Raw genomic sequence first — 24,401 nt, 5'->3', positions numbered from 1 at the left:
ATCAATCCACAGCCTTGGACCTTCCGCTCAGCAAAGTGTAAATTCTAGAGATCTGCTCTGCAACACCCAATCCTGTATTATACACTTAAAAACCACATAGGACAATAGCTCTGCTGTTATTTCTTATCAAACCAACCACAATAAAGTAGAAGAAAAAAATGGGGTGGGGGATGGGGGCACACAGGCAGACATACACACACAGAAGGAAACATGCCAGTTGCAGCCTACTAATGATTTCACAAGCCCCGACAGGCCAAAGCCTGCAGAGAGGAAAACTGTTCCAGGGTGTATACGTCTGGAAGGTTTGCTGGGTTTCACGAAACATTCCCAAACCGCCCTTCCTTATTAAAGATTTATGCAGCTAACATCATGGCCAGGGTTGCTTGTATCCTCACCATGGCTTGGTCTTCCAGGGCTTTTCAATTTTTGCTCCAGGAGGACTAAGCATGTCCCTGTCAGTACCTTGCACAGGCAAAGGGACTTAATCTTCCCTACTTCACACATCTGACAACTCCAGAGACTCCTATATTTAGTGTTGGTCACCGAAAACTGTATTCTCAGGGACATAGCACGTAATGGTATTTTTTAGTTCATCGTTAATTTGTTTAGTCATCCAGCGAGTATTTATAGCCCAGTAATTTCTCCATCCAGACCAACAGCCTCTCCTGGTGCCTACCTTCAAGCCAGTGAACTCTCTGTCCAGAGCAGGGCAGCGGTGACCTCCAGCAGGGACAGCCGGGTGAGAGGGGCTCCCAGAAGCTTTCTACCCCTTCGTTCTTTCAGGGAAGGAACTAGCCCGGGGAAGCAACATTTTGCAATAAAGGGGGAAATACTGGCCGGCGCTGCGGCTCACTAGGCTAATCCTCCGCCTTGCGGTGCCAGCACACCGGGTTCTAGTCCCGGTCGTGGCACCGGATTCTGTCCCGGTTGCCCCTCTTCCAGGCCAGCTCTCTGCTATGGCCCAGGAGTGCAGTGGAGGATGACCCAAGTCCTTGGGCCCTGCACCCCATGGGAGACCAGGAGAAGTACCTGGCTCCTGCCATCGGATCAGCGCGGTGCGCCGGCCGCAGCACACCGGCCGCGGCGGCCATTGGAGGGTGAACCAACGGCAAAAGGAAGACCTTTCTCTCTGTCTCTCTCTCTCACTGTCCACTCCGCCTGTCAAAAAAAATAAAATAAAGGGGGAAATACTAATGCTTTCATTGCAAGCGCCTGGTTTAAATAGACTAAAGGTCTTTTAAGGCCACCCAGCTTCTGTTACTTTTTCTTTTCGAAGCAGGTGTCTTGATTTTACAAAAAGGGCGAGCCTCATACTTTTTGCTACTTCATCATGCCAGGTTTGATCCAAAGAGCCGGGGCAATAGTGCTGGTTTATGGCAACCCAGGTACTTCTGCTTAAGCTCGCCCAGCCGCAGCAATGCAGGTCTGTAGGCTTCCCCTAGAACAGCACCTCCAAGTAAACAATGCATCAGCGACAGCAGCTGTTCCTGCTTTACGTAAATCAACAAGTTGGCTTCTCATGCTTTCTAGAGAGAAAAATCGGGATTTGGCTCATGTTCCTGCCTCAGATACTGGTGTGGTTAGCAGGTGAGTGGTCACCATTATGCTGAAAATGCTTTTACATATGGGAAACAGAGCCCTCCAAATTATGGGAAGCACTCTCACCGGCCTGAGCCCAAGCCCAAGGAATGCACGAAGTACAGCCAGAGCAAGACTTTAACGAGGGGCTTGCAAGGTCAGGTGTCTGCCTGCTGAGCAGGCGTCCCTGGATCCGCTGTGGTCAGCGTTCTGGGCCCCCTAACATGCAGGGCCCGACCCGCTCCCACATTGGCTGAGTAGTATGGGGTACATAGTCCTCCTGCACGCTGCCTAAGTTTCCCATGTAAGGTTTTTTCTATATAAGTTTTTGTTTCCCCACAATAAGGGACCCACCCAAGGAATGTAGAGCGGGTTGGAGCTGATTGGCTGGAGTTGTTGCTGCACCAGGGCTGTACCTTGCTGGGGTTGTTAACGCAGGGATTTCCCTGATGGTTGCACTTCCATGGTTACCACGTCCGCAAACTGCCTGGGCGGGCTGGCTGCCAGTAATTTTTCACTCACTATTTTATATTGAAAACGGACCACCAAATAGTCCTCACAACTGCCCCTCTTTTGTTTTTCTACCTTTTCGTTCCATTTTAATTTTTACTCTGATGTCTTTGGGTTTTCAAATCTTTCTGAAAGTTGTGGACTCCCTTCCACATAGCAGAGTGAGTTTGAGAGGTTTGGTTGCTAGTAACAGCGAATTGCTTTGTTGGAATGTCAGGGCCATTTTTGGGAGCTGCCTCTATTAGCCTACGCCTAAGTCCCCTCCAGCAGGGGACAATGCAGCATCTTACTGCCATCAGGACCCCAGGTGTCAGAACCGAAGCTACCATGCCTTCCCATCTTCCAAACCATCCTTCCAGCCAGTTCGCAAAAGCGTCATCAATTCCTGAATGTTCAGCCAATTCATTAGCCAGAGTAGACAGGCCCTGTGTGGCCTTGGCCATGGTTCCACCCGAGGCAGTGTTGTTAGGAATAAAATTGCTACACTGTGCACTGAACATAACACAGACAACTCCCTTCTCTGCTAATACCATACCTACAGCAATTCTGTTTCCCCAAGCCATTTGGCTGATGACATTCAACTGACTAGCTACCCCTTGGAGGGCATCTCTGGTAAAACCGATGAATCTTTGTTGATTTTGGTAAATGTAGTTAATCCAATCAACATTTTCATTAATAGCAGAGTGCTGACTCGCATCCTGTGGCTGATTTCAAGCTTTGAATTTATTAGGGACTCCTCTTGGGACTACTATTGAGTCAGTATATATATTTGAGTCAAAGGAGCCCTACAGAGCCCCCCCTTTTTCATGAATAATTATTAGTCATTTTATGAAATGCCAGGGTGAGGGGAATAGCCAGTTGAACTAAAGCACAAGTCCCAGTCCAATTAGACAGTGACCGGTTGTGCAGCCTCCTCTTTCCGAAACACCACCAGATGTCTGGCCTGGGTATACGGAGGGCTGAGTAATCGCTGTTGTCGGCCCGCCAGTAAAGTCAAGGATGCTAGTTCTGGTTAAAAGTTCTAGGGGTCTAGTGAACTCCATCCCTTTGCCTGTTCGCACTCCCTAAGGAGAAAGAGGGGATTGTCCTGGGGTCTGGTCTTTGTAGTGCAGGAAAGAGCAACAGCAGGCTCTTAAAGGCCTCATTTCCCTGTGCATCCTTGTCCTGGCATAGAGCCAGCATGCAATGTGTTCCTCCAGCATCAGAGTCCCAGCCGAGCGGAAAGGGAAGCCTCTGTGCCTGTGCCCGTCCTGCAGCACAAGCACAGCCGTCACTCTTATCCAGGGCTTGTACTGAAAATGTCTCCCCCATTTGACCCAGGCGTCCACACCTCAATATCCTGTCTCAGCTTCTAGAGTTTGTCTCAGGTCCTTTACCTCAATGGTTCTTGCCTTCTTAGGGTCATTCTTTGGTGGATTAGATTACTCCCCATGGGTTGAAGTGGGAGCAGTCACCTGAGGTGAGTTTGTATTTTTGATTAGTTGGAGAATTAGTTGTCCTAAAGGATGGGCCCCAGTGATATCTTCCCCTAGTCCATACTCCTGAGTAGACACCGTTGGATCTTGGTCTAGGGTGGCTGGGTTAACAGTTAAGTACCCGATTGCATTATAAGCTCTGACTACTGGGTGGCATGGAGCCCTTATAGAAATGAATTTTGTCTTTTTTAGTGACCCTAGAGGAGGTGGTTGTCTACCCCCTGGTATTCAGTGGTCCATCAAACCTCATATCAATCAGCCGAAGGCTTCTACCAGTGATTGCCAAATTCAGGACACAGATATTTATCAGCATGGGATAATTGTCTTTGATTCTCCAAGTTCCCAAAGCATAGGACCTGGCAAGCATTAAATGGTATAGTTTGTGGAGCTGGGGTCTTGGTTACATTGATCAACAGTCTGAGTGGATATTCTGGCCTCCACTTTGTCAGCTCTGAGGTCTTCCCGACATAGATTGCTTCTCTGCTCCTGAGTTTATAATTACTCATTATATAATGACATGCAAGGGTCTAACAGTCACCTCTATCACTGGTTGTAATTCATTTTTTCCTTCAATAGAAATGAGATATTGTCTCTTATAAAATATTTCTCCTGGTTGTTTAATTTATAATGTGTAATTCTTAATCCTCCTCCATTCCCATCCTTACCCATTCTGGGGGATCAATCTTCCCCTCTTCTCCTCCTACTCCTCCTCAGTTAGAACACTCATTAGTACTTTCATTTGGCCCCTCATCACTCCTAATCCTAAACCTAATCTCACAATCAGGTCTCAGTCCAGGAGACTGACATATAAAAGTTACTCCTCAATTTGTTTTGACCCTAACCTGATTAACATTCTTTATTTTTTTAATATTGGAAGCTGAAATTCTTCCTCTTTTAACCTTGATACAGTTAATTTTTCTTTGGAGAATTTTATCCCCTTTGGTTGGCATGTTACAGATGAGCAGGCGGCTTCGATGTCAACCAAAAAGGTTATTTCTTCTCCTTTAGGTCCCACCCTCAAATTCATCAAGGGTTTCTGGTGGGACCCAGTTAAAAGGAACCCCTGAAGCCCCTAGTCTTCATCAGGGGTCATGAGGGGATTTTATATATATATAGTTTTTTCTTTTCTCCATTCCAGGCACTTCCTCTTAAATGACCTGGCCTTTTTTTTTTTTTTTTTTAAAGATGTATTTATTCATTTGAACGTCAGAGTTACACAGAGAGAGAAAAAGAGGCAGAGAGAGAGAGAGGGAGAGGAAGGTGTCTTCCATCTGTTGGTTCACTCCCCAGTTGACCACAATGACCAGAGCTGCACTGATCTGAAGCCAGGAGCCTGGAGCTTCCACACAGGTACAGGGGCCAAAGGACTTGTGCCATCCTCTGCTGCTTTCCCAGGCCATAGCAAAGAGCTGGATCGGAAGTGGAGCAGCTGGGACTGGAACTGGAGCCCATATGGGATTCTGGCCCCACAGGTGGCAGCTCTACATGCTTTGCCACAGCGCCAGCCCCATGACCTGGCTTTCTATACCTGTAAATCGACTTAGGGTCTCAGGAATATTTTTCCCATATTTCTCTCCTGTCTTTTTGTTGGAAGTTAGTATTTCCCCATCTTTTTTAGAGGAGTTTAGATCAAGTCTTCTTGACTACCTCCTCTACAGTGGACATTATCATTTCTGCGTTTTGTTTTTATTTTTCCTCCTCCCTTCTCACAAAGACTTTTTGAGCCTCTCAGTAATTTTCCAATAGACTTTTTATTTTACCTCCCAATATTTTGCAGTTCTTTTTGTAATATCAGGCCAGCTTTTAGTTACAAAGTGAACCTTTAAGACAGGGTTACACTGAGGGCTTGCATCTGCTGTCTTAGGGTGAGAGTGCCTATTTCTTTTAGGTCTCCCCATATTCTTTTTTTTTTTTTTTTTTTTTTTTTTTTTGACAGGCAAAGTGGACAGTGAGAGAGAAAGACAGAGAGAAAGGTCTTCCTTTGCCATTGGTTCACTCTCCAATGGCCGCCGTGGCCTGCGCGCTGCCGCCAGCACACCGCACTGATCAGAAGGCAGGAGCCAGGTGCTTCTTCTGGTCTCCCATGGGGTGCAGGGCCCAAGCACTTGGGCCATCCTCCACTGCACTCCCTGGCCACAGCAGAGAGCTGGCCTGGAAGAGGGGCAACTGGGACTAGAACCCAGGGTGCCAGTGCCGCTGCGGAGGATTAGCCTAGTGAGCCGCAGCGCCGGCTCCCATATTCTTTTGATGAGATGGGGAGGGTGCCCATGAGGGATTTCAAATGGAGAGAATCCTGTTTGCTTGGTAGGGCTGGACCCAATCCTTAACAGAGCTATCAGTAACAGCTGATCCTAGTGTAGGTGGGTTTCCTGGCACAGTTTACTCACAGTTCACGCTTTAGAGTTTGGTGCATTTGCTTCACTTTTCCTGGGGCCAACAGACCGTATGTAACTTCCAGGTGATTCCTAGTGCTTTTGCCACCATCTGCACCACTCCTACTATGAAGGCGGGTCTGTAGTCTGACCTGATAGTAATTGGGATCCCAAAGTGTGGGATGATTTCCTTTAGTAGAAGCCGGGCCTCTTCATGGGCCTTCTCAACGCAGTTCGGGAAAGCCTCCACCCATCTTGATAAAGTACACACCAAAACCAATAAATACTTGCAGCCTCAAACACAGGGGAGCTTCGGCGAAGTCCACAATTAAGTTTTCAGAGGTCAGGCAGACTCAGAAGAAGGAATCCTTGAGGTCCAGACGTGCAAAGAAGGCAGTTTTAGGGGTCCACAATGTGGCATAGTGGGTTGAAGCCATGGCTTGCATATGAGTGCCTGTTCAAGTCCTAGCTGTTCCACTTCCAATCCAGCTCCCTGCTAATGTGCCTGGGAAAGCAGGGGAAGACAGCCTCAAGTCCTTAGGCCTCTACACCCCCATGGGAGACCTGGAAGAAGTTCCTGGCTCCTGGCTTTAGCCAGGCCTAACCTTAGTCACTGTGGTCATTTGTAACTCTATACTCTGCCTTTCAGATAAATCTTTAACAAAACAAAACAAAACAAAAGGCAGCTTCAGCAGGGATTAAACCAGCAGAGTGTAGGTGTTAGGGACAACCTTTGGCCTCATCCTAGACCCAACGGAGCACCTCTTTGGGATGCCATCCTGACTGAAGTCCCCTTGGAGCCAAAGCAAGCGGATCCATCTTCTGTTTCAGTTTCCGGTCAGTCTCCCAGCGGGCTTCCTAATCTCAGTTGAAAAATACTTCGGTGGCAACCTCCAATAGCTGGCTTGAGTTCATTCCAGCAAAGCCCTCCAACTTCTGCAGCTTGCATCTGATATCTCCCTGGGTCTGGCCGACAAAGGCAGCATTGACCATTCATTGATTTTCTGCCTCCTCAGGGTCAAAGGAGGCATAGACAGAAAGCTTTGCCAAGTCTCACATAGAATTGACTTGGACTCTCTCTAGGTCCTTGGAGTACCTGAAGTGTTACTCATACTCATGGCCTTTCCCCTCCTCCTTCCTTCATTCTGCTTAAAAAGGCCTCTTGGAAACTCAAGCGTCTGATACTCCTGGCCATCACTAGGGTCCCGGGGGGGGGGGGGGATCTTCCTTGGGGAACTGATTCTGGGCGTGAGCCTGAGCATGCAGAGCCCCTGCTGGGGCATGTTCCTGTAGCCATTTCAACACAGCCAGGGTAATTCAGCAGCATTGTTTAGCATGAACAGAGTCGGAAGAAGCTGGTAGCAATCGGTCCAGTTGGGCTCATGGGTCTGGATGATGGGTTGCATCAGATCAGTCTGGCCTGGGGTTCCCAAGTGAATGAGGGAGTGTGGTTCTCCCGATTCAGGAGATCAGTGGGGTAAAAGGCTGACATATGAAGCTGCGTGGTCCGCCTTGCACCTGAGCGTCATAATCAGGGTTTCTCTAAGTGGCAGCTTTGGGCACTTTGGCATCTATTGGGAGGGGGGCTGTCAGTAAGGTCCCCCTGGTGCTTCCCAGTTGGAGTATACAGGGTTAGGACTGGCAGCCACAGGGCGACTATGGTCAAGGGAATCTCAGGCAACTTTATGAGAGGGGTGGCTTCAGGGGTGTGGGTGGCCTCTGGCGGGCTCCAGCTGCAGGGCACCCTCTCATGGGTGTGGGAAGTGCAGGTGGTGGCAGATGAAGTGGTGACAAGATGGGGGAACCCCTTCTGGCTCCTCAGACAAGATGGGCTTCTTAGATTCCAGTTGGCATTTTGAAGGGGCTGTCAGCCAGACCATCATGATTTTACAGTTTTCTTCCAGACAAGTTTTAGCCAGAGTGGCCAAGAGAGAACTGTGTCTTGCCAGTAGTCAATGTAGGGAAATTAGTCAAGGTGACCAGGGACTCCCATGATGATTCAAAACATCTTGCTAACTAGTTCTTTATCTAGTGATCTCTCAGAAGTCCAACCCACCCCAAATGAAGGCCAATTTGTTTGGAAGAAAGTTCAGAGTTTTTTGGGAATCAGCCTAACAGCACAGTTTCCTGAATATCCTTTTCTGAGATTTTTTTTATCACGCACTCTGGGAGTAGGTTTACTCTGTTGGCCACCCAAAAAGGAAAGGGCGAGAAACTGCTTCATCAGTCTCCGACTGCTCTCCCTGCAGGGATATTTCAGGCTTCTCTTAGCATCGATGGTCAGTATGCACTCCCCACCCAGGCTAGGCTCAAAGACCTTGCGGAGAGCCTGGGGCTGCCCTAAGCCTTGTGAGAATTGCCATGGACCCACGGATTGGGACTCCACACTTGCTTCAGTTTCGGTTAAGTTGGAACTCGACCTCAGCCCATCTCATTCAGTCACCATTCACTTGCACTCACGTGGCATTTCCAACCCACCACCCAGTACCTTGGAATTGTGGTTTTGTCTCTTATAAGTCTGTCTGGACCATTCTGGGAGGTGATCAGGCTCCCCTTCTGCCTCTTAGAGGAAAGCTTACAGAAAACAAACCCAGGTTCTTACCAGTCCGAGGGGCAGTGCTCTCTTGGCTGGTTCCTGCACCTCACTGGGCTCCTTTGTGCTCCCATGGTCCTTGCGCTGGCACACTGGGAGGGTTAGTCCCCTATGGAACAATCAGTCCTCTGGCACCAGGTGAGGTCACCTCTCTTGATGTCCCGGGGTCTTGCTCCAGCTACAAAGGAAGAAAAAACACCATCTCTGAATCCCAAACAATGGCCGCAGGAAATGTAGCGGGATGCCAGGACAGAGGCGAGACGCCGAGGCTTTCAGCAGGAAGCGGCGTTTACTCGTGCCAGCACGGGCTCAGCAGATTCCCATCTAAAGGGTGAGCCCCAAACACAGTGGGGCATTGTCTTATCTACCCTTTAACTGGTTCCCCTTAACAGCATTGTCCTTTTTCTCCCCATATGTGGTAAGCTATACATTGTGCATGGGCAAGTGGATACCGAAACCGCCACATCACCTCCTTTTCTTTGTCCCAGGAAGGCCCATCCTATACTTTTAACTCAACACATTTAATTTTTCTTTGGAGAATTTTATCCCCTTTGGTTGGCATGTTAGAGATGAGCAGGCGGCTTCAATGTCAACCAAAAAGGTTATTTCTTCTCCTTTAGGTCCCACCCTCAAATTCAAGGGTTTCTGGCGGGACCCAGTTAAAAGGAACCCCTGAAGCCCCTAGTCTTCATCAGGGGTCATGAGGGGATTATATATATATATATATATATATATATATATATATAGTTTTTTCTTTTCTCCATTCCAGGCATTTCCTCTTAAACGATCTGGCTTTCTATACTTGTAACACTGACTTAGGGTCTTAGGAGTTCTTTCCCATATTTCTCTCCTTTTTGTTGGGAGTTAATATTTCCCAATCTTTTTTAGGGGACACTTCTTTTTAAAAAAGGATTTATTTTATTTATTTGAAAGGCAGAGTTAAAGAGAAAGAGAGAGAGAAAAAGAGGTCTTCCACCTACTGGTTCACTGCCCAAATGGCCGTAACAGCCAGGGCTGGGCCAGGCCAAAACCGGGAGCTTCTTCTGGGTCTCCCACATGGGTACAAGGGCCCAAGCATGTGGACCATCCCCCACGGCTTTCCCAGGCACATTAGCAGGTAGCTGGATCAGAAGTGGAGCAGCTGGGACTTGAATGGGCACCCTTATGGGATGCCAGTGCTGCAGGTGGTGGCTTTACCCACCATGCGACAGGGCTGGCACAAGGAGTCTTGATCTAGTCTTTTCTTAACTATTTCCCCTTCAGTGGATGCCATCCTTTTTGCTTTTTATTTTTGTTTTTGTTTTTCCCACTCCCTTCTCATGAAGATTTTGAATCTCTAGTAATTTTCCAATAGTCTTTTCATTTTATCCCTCAGTCTTTTCCAGTGTTTTTATAATATCAGGCCAGCTTTTAGTTAGGAAGTGAACCTTTAAGAGACCTTGTCCTGCTGGGTCTTCAGGATCTAACCCAGAATACTTGCTTATTTGGTCTCTATGTCCTTGCAAGAAAGCAGATGGAGTCTCTTCCTTTTCTTGTTGAATTTCAAGTGCCTTGGAGACATTTTGTGACTTGCAAGTGGGCCCTTTGATCCCTTTATTCCTTAGCTACTAGAGGTCCTGCATTTGTACTTGGTCCCCTGAAGCATTATTATCTCAGTAGGGATCAATATTTAGGAATTTCTGTTCAGCTGACAAAACTCCCTGTCCAGGATCTGTTAGGAACAGGTACTTTGTATCCTGGAGATGTACAGAAAGGAAACCGACCTTGAAAGACCAGACAAGCTTTATTCTAAGCCAAAGAGGGATGCCACCTCCATTGGACAGACCTGAGAAAAAATGGCATCTCCCCGTTGAGGGGTAAGGTCCTCAAGTAGGGCTGGGGAGAGACGTGACACAATAGGGGATGGAGTTATTTGATCAAAGGGATGCAGAAGTTTTTGTGCTTGGGCAGGTGGTTACACATGTCCCATTTTACTGTTCAGGGAACAGGAGGAGGAGGAAGTATTAGGACCGAGGCTTTAGGGTGGGGTTGTTTGTTCAAGTCTTTGGTAAATTCCAATCAGGATCTCTTTCCCAAATGGCCATGGCTGCCCTCCTAATCGTTCCTGTCTCCTCTCCTGTAAACAGTATATTCATTTTAGACATCATTTCAGCCCAGGTACAAAAAGTGGGTCCTGGAGCCAGTGTTGTGGCTAAGCAGGTTAAGCTGCCACCAGGAGTGCTGGCTTCCCCTATGGGTGCCCGTCCAGGACCTGGCTGTTTCACTTCCGATCCAGCTCCCTGCTAATGCACCTGGGAAAGCTGCAGAAGATGGCCAAAGTCCTCAGGCTCCTGCATCCATGTGGGATCCCTGGAAGAAGCTCCTGGCTCCTGGCTTCAGTCTGGCCCAGCCTCCGCTGTTGTGGCCATTTGGGTAGTGAACCAGTGGATGGAAGACCTCTGTCTCTGTCTCCCTCTCTCACTGTGTGCAATTCTGCCTTTCAAATAAGTAAATAAATCTTCAAAAAAAAAAAAATAGACAAGTAACGAGACTGTACTTATTTTTTAAGAAACAAAACAAACAAACAAAAAAACCACTGGGTCCTAAGAATTCGTCTAACTGTTCAGCCCAACTCAGAGGGTCATGTAGAAGTGACTCCACATACCGGTATTTTAGGACTGGGGAAATCCTCTACGTCCTTTTTACATTGCTCTTTTTCAGATTTGCGTGAGGATCTGCAGGGGCGGTTGGTTTGGCTCCGCCACAGTCTCCAGATCTTACTTTTCTTAACTGCCCCTACTGCTTCTTTCATTTTCCTGCTCCTGGGTTTTGCAGGAGCCCAAGAGGCTAGCCTGTCGGGGTTCCCAAAGCTTTGCACTGGGATTCCCCTTTCTCTCTTGCGAGGGCACATGGGGACTGTTTCTCGTTTGTTTGTTTTTATCCAACGAAGAGCATAATGTATTATTTTAATGTGTTCATTCATTTTTTGTGGGGCCATGGTTTTGTCACATACAGAATTAAAGCTGGGCACATCTAGTCCTCAACTGAACCTAACTTGGGCCAAAAGACCAAAGGTTTGAGAAATAGTTCTTAATGAAGCCACAACATCTACTCATTTTGTTTCATTTTTCTTTGTCCTTAGCCTGGGGGCGTCCCCCACAACCCTCAACATTCTCCCCAAGGGACTTTTCGGGGGTGGGCGGGGGGATGTCAGCGGAAGCCTCTTCCCCCATGCTCACCCCTCTCCTGGATTCCTGAGGCCTAGAATTTTTATTCCCCGTTTCTGTCGGGTCTCTGGGTCTCAGATTACCTGTGCGCTCAGTTTACCACCCCGACACGGAGGGTTCTTGCGCAGCCCGGGACCGCTCCATCTCCGCCGTCACTCGCTGGAGATGCGCTGGGTGTGTGCGCTAAGTCTCAGTCCAGGCACCCCGCTTCGGAAAATGCCCAGCCAGCCAGGCGGTCCTTAAAGTCCAGTTTTGCCTACCCTAGGCTCGTGCCGGAGGGTCCCTGGATGTCTCCTAAATAACATTTTCAGGCTATTTCACACACAGCGTGAGGCTCTTGTGAGACTCTCTGACTTTCTTTCCTCTCTCTTTCAATAATGTGAACTGCAGGCAACAAGGAAAGCGCTCGTGACCACCGTCCCTCCCGCGCCGCCTTAAGGCGCCGGGTCCCCGCAGCTCCCCTCCCAGCCCCGGAATTCATGCAAATTATCCTGCTACCCCCCGAGGCAACACGAACCACTTTCGCGCCACTCGCTCAGGACCCTGCCGCTGTATAAAGAGTCAGTGCCTCGAAGCCGCCAAAAAGCCCCTTTTTCCAAGAAGGTTTCAGCAGCGTCCGAAGCTGTCCTTGGAGAGCAGAAAATCTTGCGGGGGTCGAGTTTTTTCCAGAGCTCGAGTGGGTCTTGCTCCCGGCAGCGCTGGTACCACAGCTTGCAGGACCTGCGCCCCAACGCGGGAAAGCCCGCTCGAGCCCCGCCCCCTCGGGGGTCCGGTTGGCGAGCCCCGCCCGCCCGCCGCGCGGCTCCCGCTCCTCCGGCGCTGTGGGACGGTGGCGCGTGCGGCTGCTCGGCTTCCCCGGCTCCCTGCGCCGCCAGCATGGAGACTCGCCGCGTGCCGGTGAGGGCTGGGCGGCCGAAGCCGAGGGGCGGGCGCGGGGTTGCGCACGCGGGTGGGTGCGGGCCGGCCAGCTCCAACTCCGCAGCCCGGGGCTGCTTATCGACCGCTGGCAGATTTGGGCGTCGGCCGCTTGGGAAAGCCCAGCACGTGTGCGCCCGGGGCCACCGAGGGCCCGGGGTAGGACGCGCGCGCCGGGCAGCGGATGGTGTGCGGGTCTGAGCAATCTGCTGCGCTGGGAGCGCCGGGGCACGTGCGCCCGAGGTGCACGTGCGCCGCGGCCAGAGGCAGGGAAGCCGGCGGGGCCGGGGTGGTGTCTGATGGTCCTAGACTGCCCTGGCCAGCCCTGTCCCGCGCGTAGCCGGGGTCGGGCGGTGCGTGGCTGCACGCGCGTGCGGCGGTGGGCCCCGCGGCGCCCGCCGCCCGCTGAGCGTCGGGGTGTTGGGAGTTGGACGACTTGCAGAGCGGACCCCTTGCGAACTTGGACTGCGCCCTTGTTGGGGAGGTCTTTTTTTCAGTCGCAGCCACCTTGGAGTGCAGTGCAGGGGCGCGGTGGTTCAAGCCATCCGCCGGCGCTGGCTGGTTCTCCACGCCTTTCCCTCCCCCACTCCAACCCCCAGACTACAGCCCTATTCGTAGCCGCAGGACCATGCCTTGCCTGAGAAACGTTTCTTTTAGCTCTAACGGAAGCTGTAACGGGGGTCTGCCCCGGAGGAGGGTGGGAGAGTGGGGGTTGGGCGGAAAGGAAGCGAGTGACACGCTTAAAATAAATAGCGGGGGGTTAAAGACCCACGTGGGGTGGGTGGGAGGGGGCGTGGCCTGCGCCCAGCCGGATGGAGTTGGGTTTTGCCCTTCGGGATGAAGAAAGCGCTGTGGAGCCGGGCTTGGGACCCGCGGAGCCTGGGTTCCCATTTGGGCCGGTGTTTCACTTGAGTGACGCGTTTCCCCTCTGAGTCGCATCTACCTTTGCTGCGGAGAGTTAGGCTCGATAAGAAAGCTTGCTTAGCACAGACTGCCTGGCTCAAGGGGACACCGACTGTGTATGGGGTGGGTTCTCACTGGCTCTGACTTGCGGGGTAAATCACTTGGCTTGTGCTGACTCGTTAAAGCTCAGCGGATACTGCTGCCTGTCGCAAGCCTCCCCGGAGGCTGCCCTGGGCCCAGGCGCTTGCAGGTAGATGGATGAGTACGTGGTGGTGATGCCGAGCGCGCTGCTGCCTTCCGGGGCTGCAGGCTTGGCGACTCCGTTCAGCCCTGTGGTCTTGCACAGTGTTTCACCCCAGAGCCGTGACAGTCTGGGCAGGGGGAGACTTCTGAGATCCAGCTCAGCTCCTGATGCTCATGGTGCCTCACTCATGTGGAATCTTGAGCAGCTCTGTGCCTTACCACAGCTTCCTGTGGAAGCGCACAAGACAGGCTTGTCCGAGTTGATTGAATGGATCTGGTTAGGGCCTTGGGAGGTGGCGGTATTGGCGTTTTGTCTGCAAGACTCTGAAAGGCAGGCGAAGTTGGGAATGTTGTGTTGGCCTGACGCCTCCCACCTTAGCCTGACGCTGCGGGCTGGAGCAGAGCTTGCTCCTTCCAAGTTCTCAGCGTAAGGAGTCCTTGCTGATGCGCCTAGGCGACCTCCAAGACAGTCTCATGAAATGTTAAAAAAACGGCGTTGCAGGCTGTGTGGTGTTTGTGAGTGAATGAAGCGTCCCATGTTTACAAATCAGTTGCACCTTGTGAAAGGACATTAAGAGCTTCAGTTTTGGGCACAGGGGCACTTGCAGAAGGCTAAAGGACAGGCCAGGGTAATGCATGCTACAAGGATCCCACCTGGGCTTGGAGGGCTAGTTGGCCTTCCACCTGGCTCCTGGCACGTTGGTCTGCTGGGTGGATGGGGTTGATTTGTAAGGACCTGGGCTGTCTGCGTACCCCTCCTGATTGGAACAAAGCCTGCTACTTACAGTGGAGTCCTGCCCAATTTTTTGTAGTTTGGGAAATTAGCATCAGGGTAGATGGCCAAAACCTATGTAAAAAAAAAAACAGAACACCTCATTAGCTTGATTTTTGGCTGAGGGAAAAAAATCACTGCCATTTTGTACTTTTGAAATTTCCTTTTAGAAGTACAGTTTAATTTGGAAAAAAAAATGATTGAATTTTGGGAGTTTAGCATGGAGCATCTGTGGGGCTCAGAATAATGCTGAGAGCTTAGGAGGTTTCAAAGTGGCTGCTGGGGGAGCTCCATGGATGTTTGAATCAACTAATAAATGTCATTGAAATTTTCCGCCAAAGGGATTCCTTAGCATGATTTGGAACACTTTTTTTTTTTTTTTTTTTTTTTTTTGGTAGCATTTGCACATCGTTTTTTCTGTGTAGGGACTGAAGAGTGGCCATACCCACCTTGTGCTGTTTGAACCTGCTAGATTCAAAATTGATGTCTTTAGTTGGGTCCTGCAGTAAGTAGCCCACTTAACAGTGTTGCCGTCTCCATTTGCAGCAGAAGGACCTGAGAGTAAAGAACGTAAAGAAATTCAGATATATGAAGTTGATTTCCATGGAAACCTCGTCATCCTCTGATGACAGTTGTGACAGCTTTGCTTCTGATAATTTTGCAAACACGGTAAGTGCTGCCTGAGAATAAACAGAATGGAGTCTGCAGCGCTCCAAATGCCCCAGATGCTTTGTGCATGATTAAACCCGCTTGCTTTTTGCCTACATTTCTATACAGCCGTTAGGAAAATACAGCATGCACTGTAATTTCATTTCACTTTTTGCTGTGGTTCTAGGTAGTAATTGTTGGAGGTAGATTAGCTACTTATTCTATCCTTTTGAAATGTCGCCTAACCTAACATGCCTGATGATTTGCCATAACAACTCAGAAATCATTTGTAAACCTCTGAACCGTTTTTCTTTGTAACAAAAGCTATTCGCTTCTAGTGCACTTGTAAATGTGATTTGCTCTCTGCACGCTTTATGGAGAATTGGTTCTTGAAAAAGAAAAAAAAATGCACAACCACATTTATTTATTTATTTTACAGAAACCTAAATTCAGGTCAGATATCAGTGAAGAACTGGCAAATGTTTTTTATGAGGACTCTGATAATGAATCTTTCTGCGGCTTTTCAGAAAGTGAGGTGCAAGATGTGTTAGACCATTGTGGATTTTTACAGAAACCGAGGCCAGATGTCACTAACGAGCTGGCCAGTATTTTTCATGCCGACTCTGACGATGAATCGTTTTGCGGCTTCTCAGAGAGTGAGATACAAGATGGAATGGTGAGTTCGAGAAATTTCACCAGTGTCGAGAAGTAAGGTCCACTTCAGGGGCATGACATGTTCTTGCTTTTTAAAAAGTCTGCATTTTAGTCATGCCAAAAGATTTTTGTTTTGACCTTTTACAAAACTTGAGTCTTTTCTGTCATGTCTGAATGCAGTTTTTACTTATGTAGTCCTACTTGTGAATCTGGAACATTTTGTAGTCTCTGCAAATCTTGGAAACTGGTAAGATAAATTTGGCCACGCTCCCAAGTTCCATTGCCACAGAAGTGCAGCCTAATCAGGGGAAGCAGACATGTTCTAGAGATTAGCTACATTCACACTTCAAGTTCAAGTGCCCAGCACACTGCCTGGCAAGGAGCAGGCCCTTGATAAATGTTGGTTCCCACAGTGGAGCTGTGCCTACCTCAGGAAAAGCTGTAACTGATGGACAGGAGCAGCAGTGCAGACAATGACAGTTAGGATCCTTCCTGCTTCTCTGCTCGTTGGTCGGCTTTGGCTGTGCATGCTCCCATACTGTGAGCTCTGTCGTCCCGCCCTGGCACCTCCACCTGCACCTGCACCTGCACCTGCACCTCACTGGCACTCCCCCACCCCCCACCCCCAGGCTACTGTTCAGTTCTGCAGATAAGTTCTTGTTCAAGACTTTCTCACCAAAGGAAGCAGTGCATTGGTTTACAGTTGGCTGCAAGCTCTTCCACTCATTTTGTGGTCTGACACGGGTTCCCCTGCCTGTGGAGCACAATGCTGACATGGGTGATGACGCCTGGCTGAGGACTGTTTATGACCATCCCACTGTCCCTGGTAATGTTCCCTCGAGTTAGGGATGTCGGTGCCAATCGACCCTCACTGGAGTTTATTATGGGAGCCAGTGTGCAAACCTGGTTGTGATCCAAATGTTGTCCACAGCCTGAATCATTCCTGGGCGGTGTTTCAGTTCTTTGTAGATCCTATTTGCTGTGATTAAAAAAATACCAATCAATTAAAAGTGTTAATTCAATAAAAGGTTTCATTTCATATTCTTTCAAAATCCATGCACACCAAAAAAACCATGCATGTAAAAAAATACATAAAAAGTACTAAAAGCTGTGGGAATTAAGAAATTTCTGAATGTTTAAAAAAATGGATCCTCCATTTCTGGGACTTTAGGGATGATATTTTTCCCTTCCCTCATTTTTTATCGTTTTCTCAACCGTCACTACAGTCAATTTTAGAATATTTTCATCACCCCCAAAAGAAACTGTACTCACTAGCAGCCGATCTCCATTCTTTGCTGATTCCCCTGCCGCAGGCAACCAACCGTCTGCTTTTTGTCACGGTAGAGTCACCTGTTCTAGAATTCCGTGTGTATGGAATCGTGCAGTATCTGGTCTCTGGGACCCGGCTTCCTTCCCTTAGCATGGAGTTGTAAGGCTCATCCTTGCCGTGGAGTGGGTCAGGACCCCATTCCTCTTTGTGGATGTATCACAACCTTTAGGTTTCATCAGGTGACGGATTATCTGGGTTGTTTGCCCTTGGCTGTTGTCTGTAATGCAACTGTGAACATTTGTGTACACTTTTTGAAAAAGGTATTATTCTTATTTGAAAGGCGGAATGTCCGAGAAGGAGAGACAAGAGATATTTTTATCCACTGGTTCACTCCCTAAATTACTGCAACAGCCAGGGCTGGGCCAAGGCTGGGAGTTCCATCCGGGTCTCCCACAAGGGTGGCAGGGCAGAGCACATGAACTGGGCACTGGATCAGAAGCAGAGCACCTGGAACTCAAACCAGTGCTCCGATAGGGGACACCAGTGTCAACCAGCGGCTTAATCCGCCGGGCACAGACCTGGCCTCTTATGAGTGCGTTTTTGTGTGGGTTTATATCCGGGGGTGGCATTGCTGGGTCACGTGGTAACTATGTTTCATAGTGTGAACAGCTGGTAGACTGTTTCCCAAAGGGTCTGGCTTCTAACAGCTCAGCTTGGACAGGCTGCTTGGAGGTGAACTGAAACCCAGACTGGGGTTATTTGCAATTCAGGGTTCTGTTACCCGGAGCTGTTTTGAGGGGTTTCTTAGGGCCGCTGGGGCAGGGTCTCGGGAGTACGGCTCGTGACGCGGTTGTTCTGATTCACCAGAGACTGCGGTCGGGCCGCGAGGGCTGCAGGACCCGCAGCCAGGGCAGGCGCTCCGGGCCCCTCAGGGTGGCCTTGAAGTTTCCCGCGAGAAGTAGCCGGGGAGCAGGCAACAAGAACGCGGCGCCCCCGCCACCCTCGGAGAATCTGGGGACTGATTCCAATTCCGATTCAGAAGACGAAAGCGGCATGGATTTTCTGGAGAGAAGAGCCTTAAACATAAAGCAGAACAAAGCCATGGTAGGTAGCTGACTTTGGGTACGTTAGGTCTCGCTCTTCCACTCTGGAAAACCTGTTCTAACTCCTGGGTCCTAATGCACTTTAAAATGCATTTCTTTCCCTAAATTCACTTTAAAAAAAATCTGTATAAGGCTTGGTTGAGTATATGGGAGAAGAAAATGAGAAAATCCTTGAATATGTCAGCTTGTTCTTTAACCTAAAGTGCTGAGTTAGTGTTACTTCCACCGGTTAAGGTGCTCATTTTGAGCAGTGATTCTAAACCAGTCATTTCTGTTTCATTTCTTCCCCGTGTAGCTTGCAAAGCTCATGTCAGAATTAGAAGGCGTCCCTGGCTCGTTCCCTGGAAGACGGTCCTTCCCGGGCCCCAGAGCGGTGAGTGCTTGTGTAGGGGGACCTTGTTCTGGGCAGGCCCAAGCCAGCTGCCTGATGGACTTTAAAATCCAGTGTCTCCACTGCATGGTCCTGCAGATGGTGGACGGGAGCTAGAGGCCTGCCGTGGCCTCTGGGTGATCCCTGCTGGGCAGTGTGGCCTGCCCGTTCTGGGCCCTGGAGGCACTCAGCCCCCTCTCCCTTCCAGCCGCAGTAAGCCCTTTCGGGGCAGGAAAGGGAGATCCAAAACTTCTGTTCTCCCGGCTTCAACACATTCCCCCTACCTGACATGCACAGTAGATGTGTTTGAAATCTGGGAATGAGGTAAATCAAGGCAGGCACAGTTTCCGAGTCATGGCCTGAGATACGCGAATGCATTCGGAGGAGCTAAGCTGTGGCACTGGAATGTGGTGGGTCTGGGGTGTGCAGAAGAGATTTCATTTCCTAGCCCCCTGCAGCAGGAAGGGCAGCAGTGAGAGGGAGGGGCAGAAAGACCACCACACTTGAGGGCCTGCTGTGACACAGGACCAGACAGGGTCTTCTATGTCTCCAGTGATGTCATAGAGCAGGAGTCTTGGGCACGGGAGATCAGTTCTTAGAGCTTCTTGAAGTAGAAGAACAAGGAGATCCTCTCTCCATGTGAAAGAGAACGGACTGGGTGTTATAGTAGCAAAATGACAGTAGCCACCTGGGTTTTCAGCTCATTCTCTGTGCATTACAGAAAACCAAATGCAGCTCACTCGGTACTTCTGCCGTGCTGAAGAAGGTGTGGGTTTTGCAGGCAGTGCCTCTCTGTGTTGAGGTAAGTGGCTTCTGTCATGTGTGATTTTTCCAGAGATCCAGGACACCCCGAAGGCGCACGTTCCCAGGCGTGGCTTCCAGGAGGAACCCGGAGCGCAGAGCCCGGCCTCTGACCAGGTCCAGGTCCCGGACCCTGGGGTCCCTCGGTGCTCTGCCCATGGAGGAGGAGGAGGAGGAGGAGGAGGAGGACAAGTACATGTTGGTGAGAAAGAGGAAGTCCGCGGATGGCTACCTGAATGTGAGTCACGCACCTGCTCTTCTGCTCTTTGTGTTCCACGGGTCCGGGGTTGCATACGTAGCATGGGTACACACAGCCTCAGCACCCAGTGATCTGTGCTAAACACAGTTCTCAAGCCATTCCAAGTTGTTCCTGACGTCACATAGACTTTTGTGACGATCCTGTTAGCAGCTGAGAGTCGGCTCTTCTCAATTGGATGCAGCTTTTCCTTAAAGCTGTCCCGTCCCGTTGTGCTTAGAGTAAACTTATGACTTGGTCCTCCCCATAAGCACCAAGATAGATTCTCAGGGTGAATTCTCTGCAAAGTTGCGATTACAAGTCCAGGTCAGGAGATTGCAAGGACTCCTTCTTTCGCAGGAAGATGACACGCCCAGAGGCCGCCGCCCGGGCTCCATGACCCTGCCACACATCATCCGCCCCGTGGAAGACATCACAGAGGAGGAGCTGCGGAACATCTGCAGCAACTCCCGGGAGAAGATCTACAACCGCTCGCTGGTAGGGAGCCCTGGGTTTTGCTGCGAGTGTGAGCTTCCAAGAGGAAGGAGCGTGGCCGTCCCCCGAGCGCTGCTGATGCCTAAAGGGCTGGGGCTGGCGTCATAGCGCAGCTGGTGAAGCTCCGCCTCTGATCCAGCTTCCTGCTGATGTGCCTGGGAAGGTAGCTGACAATGGCTCAAGTGCTGAGGCCCGTGCCACCCATGTGGGAGACCAGGATGGAGCTCCTGGCTTCAGCCTGGCCCAGACCAGGCTGTTGGGGTCATCTGGGGAGCAAATAAATGGATGGAAAATACCTCTCTCACCCCCTTTTTTCTGTCGCTCTACCTTTCAAATAAATGAATAGATAGATAAGTCTTACTTATTTATTTATTTATTTGAAAGTCAGAGTTGCACAGAGAGAGGAAAGGCAGAGAGAAACAGATCTTCCATCCGCTGGTTCACTTCCCAATTGGCCAAACGGCTGGCACTGTGCCAATCCGAAGCTAGGATCCAGGAGCTTCTTCCTGGTCTTCCACGTGGTTGCAGGGGCCCAAGGACTTGGGCCATCCTCTACCGCTTTCCCAGGCCAGAGCAGAGAGCTGGATCTGAAGAGGAGCAGCTGGGACTAGAACCGGAGCCCATAGGGGATGCTGGCATTTCAGGCCAGGGTGTTAACCCACTGCGCCACAGCGCCGGCCCCAATAAATAAGTCTTAAAAAAAACAACAACAACAAAGGACTTTGCACATGGGATGTGTGCCTGTTTGTCACATTCAAGGAAAGAAGTAGTTTTATCCCTAGGATTTAGTCCTCTGTCATTTGAATTATATGCTTATACTTGAATGATATGCTTGTTAGTATGTCTATAAGTGTTAAATCTTTTCACTTAATTTAGAAATTGATTCATTCAACATATATTTCTTTTTTAAAAAACGATTTATTTTATTTATTTGAAAGAGTTACAGAAAGATACAGCCATAGAGAGAGAAAGATCTTCCATCTACTAGTTCACTCCCCAAATGGCCGCAATGGCCGGAACTGAGCTGATCCAAAGCCAGGAGCTTCTTCAGGTCTCCCACACAGGTGCTGGGGCCCAAGGGCTTGGGCCATCCTCTGCTGGTTTCCCAGGCACATTTGCAGGGAGCTTGATGGGAAGTGAAGCAGCTGGGACTCCAACCATCGCCGAGGCCAGTGCTGCAGGCCAGGGCCTTAGCGTGCTGTGCCACAGCGCCGGCCCCCCTGTGTATCTTGTATACCTCTTAGGTCTGCATGGATATGTCCTGGGAATAGGTATCCATGTAGACAGATACTAAAGATGAAAAACAAGGGGTCAGAGCAGGTTCTTTTTGCATTGATAGATTATTTTTGGAGAAAAGTGGTTTTCATGATATTAACTGTTGCACCTGCCCACTGAGTGCCAGCACCGTGCTTAAGATGCTTCTGGTCCTTGGCGACTACATGTGCAAGCAGATGGGAGATAAGACCCAGACACGGAATGCCAGGCCCTGCCTCGGGGGACATTCTCCAAGTACGCTGTTTTTCCTTATTTATTGTTTGTTTGTAGGGATCTACTTGTCATCAGTGCCGCCAGAAAACCATTGACACCAAAACAAACTGCAGAAACCCAGAGTGCTGGGGTGTTCGAGGCCAGTTCTGCGGCCCCTGCCTTCGAAACCGTTATGGGGAGGAGGTCAAGGACGCTCTACTGGACCCGGTGGGTGCCTTGAGGGGATTGGCTGGGGCTTGACAGTCAGCCCTCTGCTGATGGACAGGAAAGGGACGCGGGTGACAAGGGACGAGTCCTTCGTGGACAGCGTGTTCTTTCATGGTGTTCGTGCTGCCCAGGTCTGAGCTCCTTCCCTCACCATGGAGGGTGTGTGTCTTCCACTTACCCCTGATTGCTGTGTCAGCTTTCTCTTGAATCTGTTCAGGGATCAAGGCCTGACTAACGTCTACTTTTTCATATCTTACGTTCAAGAAAAAGTTGAAATGGAATCCATGACACCCACTGCCTTAGCCAGCACTGCGGTTCCTGCGAGCTGGTTAATGAGCAGAGGGACATTATTTTGGCTTCTGGTCTCCCAAGGGTCCCCTCCCATGCCCTGTGGCCCCTCTCCCAAGCACCATAATTGGATGACATCCCGCCCTCTCCGTACCACTAACCTGTGACCTGTCCGAGTTGGGAGCCCCATTGTTCAAGACAGAGCAGCCACCTTAGAGAGCAGACAGGAAGTGGGGTGGGGCTCCTCTGATGGTGCTTTCTCACGCTTCGCAGAACTGGCACTGCCCGCCGTGTCGAGGCATCTGCAACTGCAGCTTCTGCCGGCAGCGAGACGGGCGGTGTGCGACCGGCGTCCTGGTGTACTTGGCCAAATTCCACGGCTTCGGGAACGTGCATGCTTACTTGAAAAGGTGACAGCGTTTGCGCTCTCTCTACCCCTGAATTTTACCTTTGCGTGTCTTCATGAGAAGGTAGTAGAAGTCCAAGGAGCTGCACTGATTGGGAGTATGATGGCCACATTTTCTTAGTCTGGGGGAGGAGGGTGAACCCCCCCAGGTTGGGAGTTGTATGTAAAAGCCAGGGTGTACGCGGGGTGCCTGCACTTGGCCTTAGGAACGTTATGACTCAGTAGGAATATTCACTTAAGAAGGAATTAGACTTTGCAAACTGTTCTTGGGTTGAAAGCCATACCTTGACACACGCCCTTTTGTCTTCCGCAGTCTGAAACAGGAATTTGAAATGCAAGCATAATGCCTGCAAGATGACTGGAAACTCAGAGCAAGTTCGTCTTCAGACGCGCACGTGTTCCCGAAGCATCACAGAAGGCGTTTTGCTCGTCACACTTTGCCTTCCTGCAGCTTCTCTGCTTTTCCTGCCCCCAACTCCTAGCAGCCCCTCTACTTCCAAGGCCCTCGCCCGCCACTTAGTTTTAAATGACAGTTTCTGAAAGCGTGTTTGATTTCATTGGTGTTGAAATGGCGCTAGGATCCACCCATAAACCCAAGCACTTAGAGTAGTCGTGCTAACTAGATCTACTGACTGGCAGGGAAGAGCCCCCTCCTCCGGTTCCACAGGAGCAACGGTTGTGATTTAGTGTTGAGGCCAACTGGCCTTTCTGACGCACTCAAGGCACAGGTGCACGGCGGAGCTGGTGCCTTGAGATGCCGCCCGTGAGAATATCCCACATGTGTGCTTACCGTACAGGGCATTGTCTTGATGCGTGCTCGCCGCTGCATCCCAAGGCCGGGAGCAAGAAGTCCCCAGGTCGTGACGCACTGTACTTAAGGTTATCATAGAAAGGCCATCCGGTGAAACTTGAGCACTAGGCCGACTTTCGCTGTTGCTATGAAAACTTTGGGGTCATTGTAGTTTGCCAAGTTTGTTTGAGTTCGCTTGCCAGGTATTTCAGATAAATTTGGGGACCATTTCATGTGGAAACTTGATAGTAATAACTAGTCTCTGGTTCTCAGGTTTCTTGAAAGAAATCAGGAAAGCACGGGGTTCGTGTGCAGGCTTGAAGCACTTTGGTGACAGTGAGAAGTGGCTTTTTGGAAGTGGGTCACTTCAGGCATTTGCTAACTGGACATCCCTGCCCGCTCCCTCCCGAGCAGGTCTCCCTTGTTCTCGTCACTTGGTAGAGGGAAGAGCTAAGTCCGTGTCCAGTGTACGTGTGTGTGGCCATTCCTGTGCCTGACCAGTGTTGGAGTCATCTTGGGACCTCAAATCAGAAAGTGTAAATACCGTTTTTGATCTGTAATGCTTTTATACAAAAGTTTTTATTTTAATAATAAAACATTTTGTTCTAACTTGCCTACCTCTTTTTTTGTTGTTGTTAAAGATTATTTATTTGAAGGGCAGTTACTTTCCCAGGCACATTAGCAGGGAGGTTGAAGGGAAGTGGAGCAGCCAGGACATGAGCTGGTGCCCAAAAGGGATGCCAGCATCGCAGGCAGCAGCTTAACCTCTATAGCACAGTGCCAGCCTCTATTTTCTTTTTCTTTCTTTTTTTTCAAGATTTGTTTATCTGAAAGGCAGAGTTTCAGAGAGAGAGGTCTTCCATCCGTTGATTCACTCCCTAAATGGCCGCAACAGCCAGAGCTGTGCCAATCTGAAGCCAGGAGCTTCTTCCAGGTCCCCCGTGCGGGTGCAGGGGCCCAAGGACTTGGGCCATCTTCTGCTTTCCCAGGCCAGAGCAAAGAGCTGGATCGGAAGTGGAGCAGACGGGTTTGGCGCCCTTATGGGATGCTGGCACTGCAGGCGGTGGCTTTACAGTGCT

The 24,401-nt window shown here is 50.0% G+C and overlaps 2 protein-coding genes across 9 annotated transcripts in view; one reads left to right on the top strand and one right to left on the bottom strand.

The window, feature by feature from the left end:
• The window catches only part of LOC127491746 (uncharacterized), an 86,408-nt gene extending 73,796 nt beyond the window's left edge, over nucleotides 1–12,612 (bottom strand). The window contains exons 1-2 of one of the 2 annotated variants that reach the window (XR_007920640.3): nucleotides 11,818–12,215; nucleotides 8,538–8,706 (exon numbers count right to left, since the gene is read on the bottom strand). Coding sequence is in view for 1 of the 2 variants with exons in the window: in XM_089329070.1 (XP_089185196.1) it covers nucleotides 8,630–8,706; nucleotides 12,252–12,612 (438 nt within the window). In the remaining variant the exon portion in view is untranslated. Of the gene's footprint in view, nucleotides 1–8,537; nucleotides 8,707–11,817; nucleotides 12,216–12,251 lie in introns of those variants that run through there. The other variant, XM_089329070.1, reaches the window with a different exon arrangement.
• On the top strand, nucleotides 1,458–23,931 carry CDCA7 (cell division cycle associated 7). 7 transcript variants are annotated; one of them, XM_089329067.1, is made up of 10 exons: nucleotides 1,458–1,587; nucleotides 15,114–15,236; nucleotides 15,655–15,891; nucleotides 18,007–18,243; nucleotides 18,538–18,615; nucleotides 19,448–19,651; nucleotides 20,009–20,146; nucleotides 21,689–21,838; nucleotides 22,400–22,536; nucleotides 22,846–23,931. In XM_089329067.1, exons 2-10 carry the CDS (start codon nucleotides 15,156–15,158, stop codon nucleotides 22,874–22,876), a joined length of 1,293 nt encoding a protein of 430 aa, XP_089185193.1. In that variant the 5' UTR covers nucleotides 1,458–1,587; nucleotides 15,114–15,155; the 3' UTR covers nucleotides 22,877–23,931. The 7 variants fall into 7 exon arrangements, with proteins under 7 accessions (XP_089185193.1, XP_089185194.1, XP_002712338.2 ...); XM_002712292.6 differs by lacking the exon at nucleotides 1,458–1,587 and adding an exon at nucleotides 12,500–12,631; XM_051848513.3 differs by lacking the exon at nucleotides 1,458–1,587 and adding an exon at nucleotides 13,449–13,675.
• Nucleotides 23,932–24,401: the final 470 nt, after the last annotated feature.

Source organism: Oryctolagus cuniculus, chromosome 3 (assembly GCF_051225735.1).
Source record: "Oryctolagus cuniculus isolate XC-2025 breed Fujian yellow rabbit chromosome 3, ASM5122573v1, whole genome shotgun sequence".
Taxonomy (NCBI): domain Eukaryota; kingdom Metazoa; phylum Chordata; class Mammalia; order Lagomorpha; family Leporidae; genus Oryctolagus; species Oryctolagus cuniculus.
The sequence above is the reverse complement of the archived record's forward strand: the minus strand, read 5'-3'. Positions and strand labels throughout refer to the sequence as shown.

Bases quoted from the DNA above. Each gene is read 5' to 3' on its own strand.
- CDCA7 (XM_002712292.6), top strand. From the start codon at position 12,611: ATGGAGACTCGCCGCGTGCCG. The intron at 12,632-15,113 runs GTGAGGGCTGGG...CTCCATTTGCAG, and splicing joins TGGAGACTCGCCGCGTGCCG to CAGAAGGACCTGAGAGTAAA. The intron at 15,237-15,654 runs GTAAGTGCTGCC...TTTATTTTACAG, and splicing joins CTGATAATTTTGCAAACACG to AAACCTAAATTCAGGTCAGA.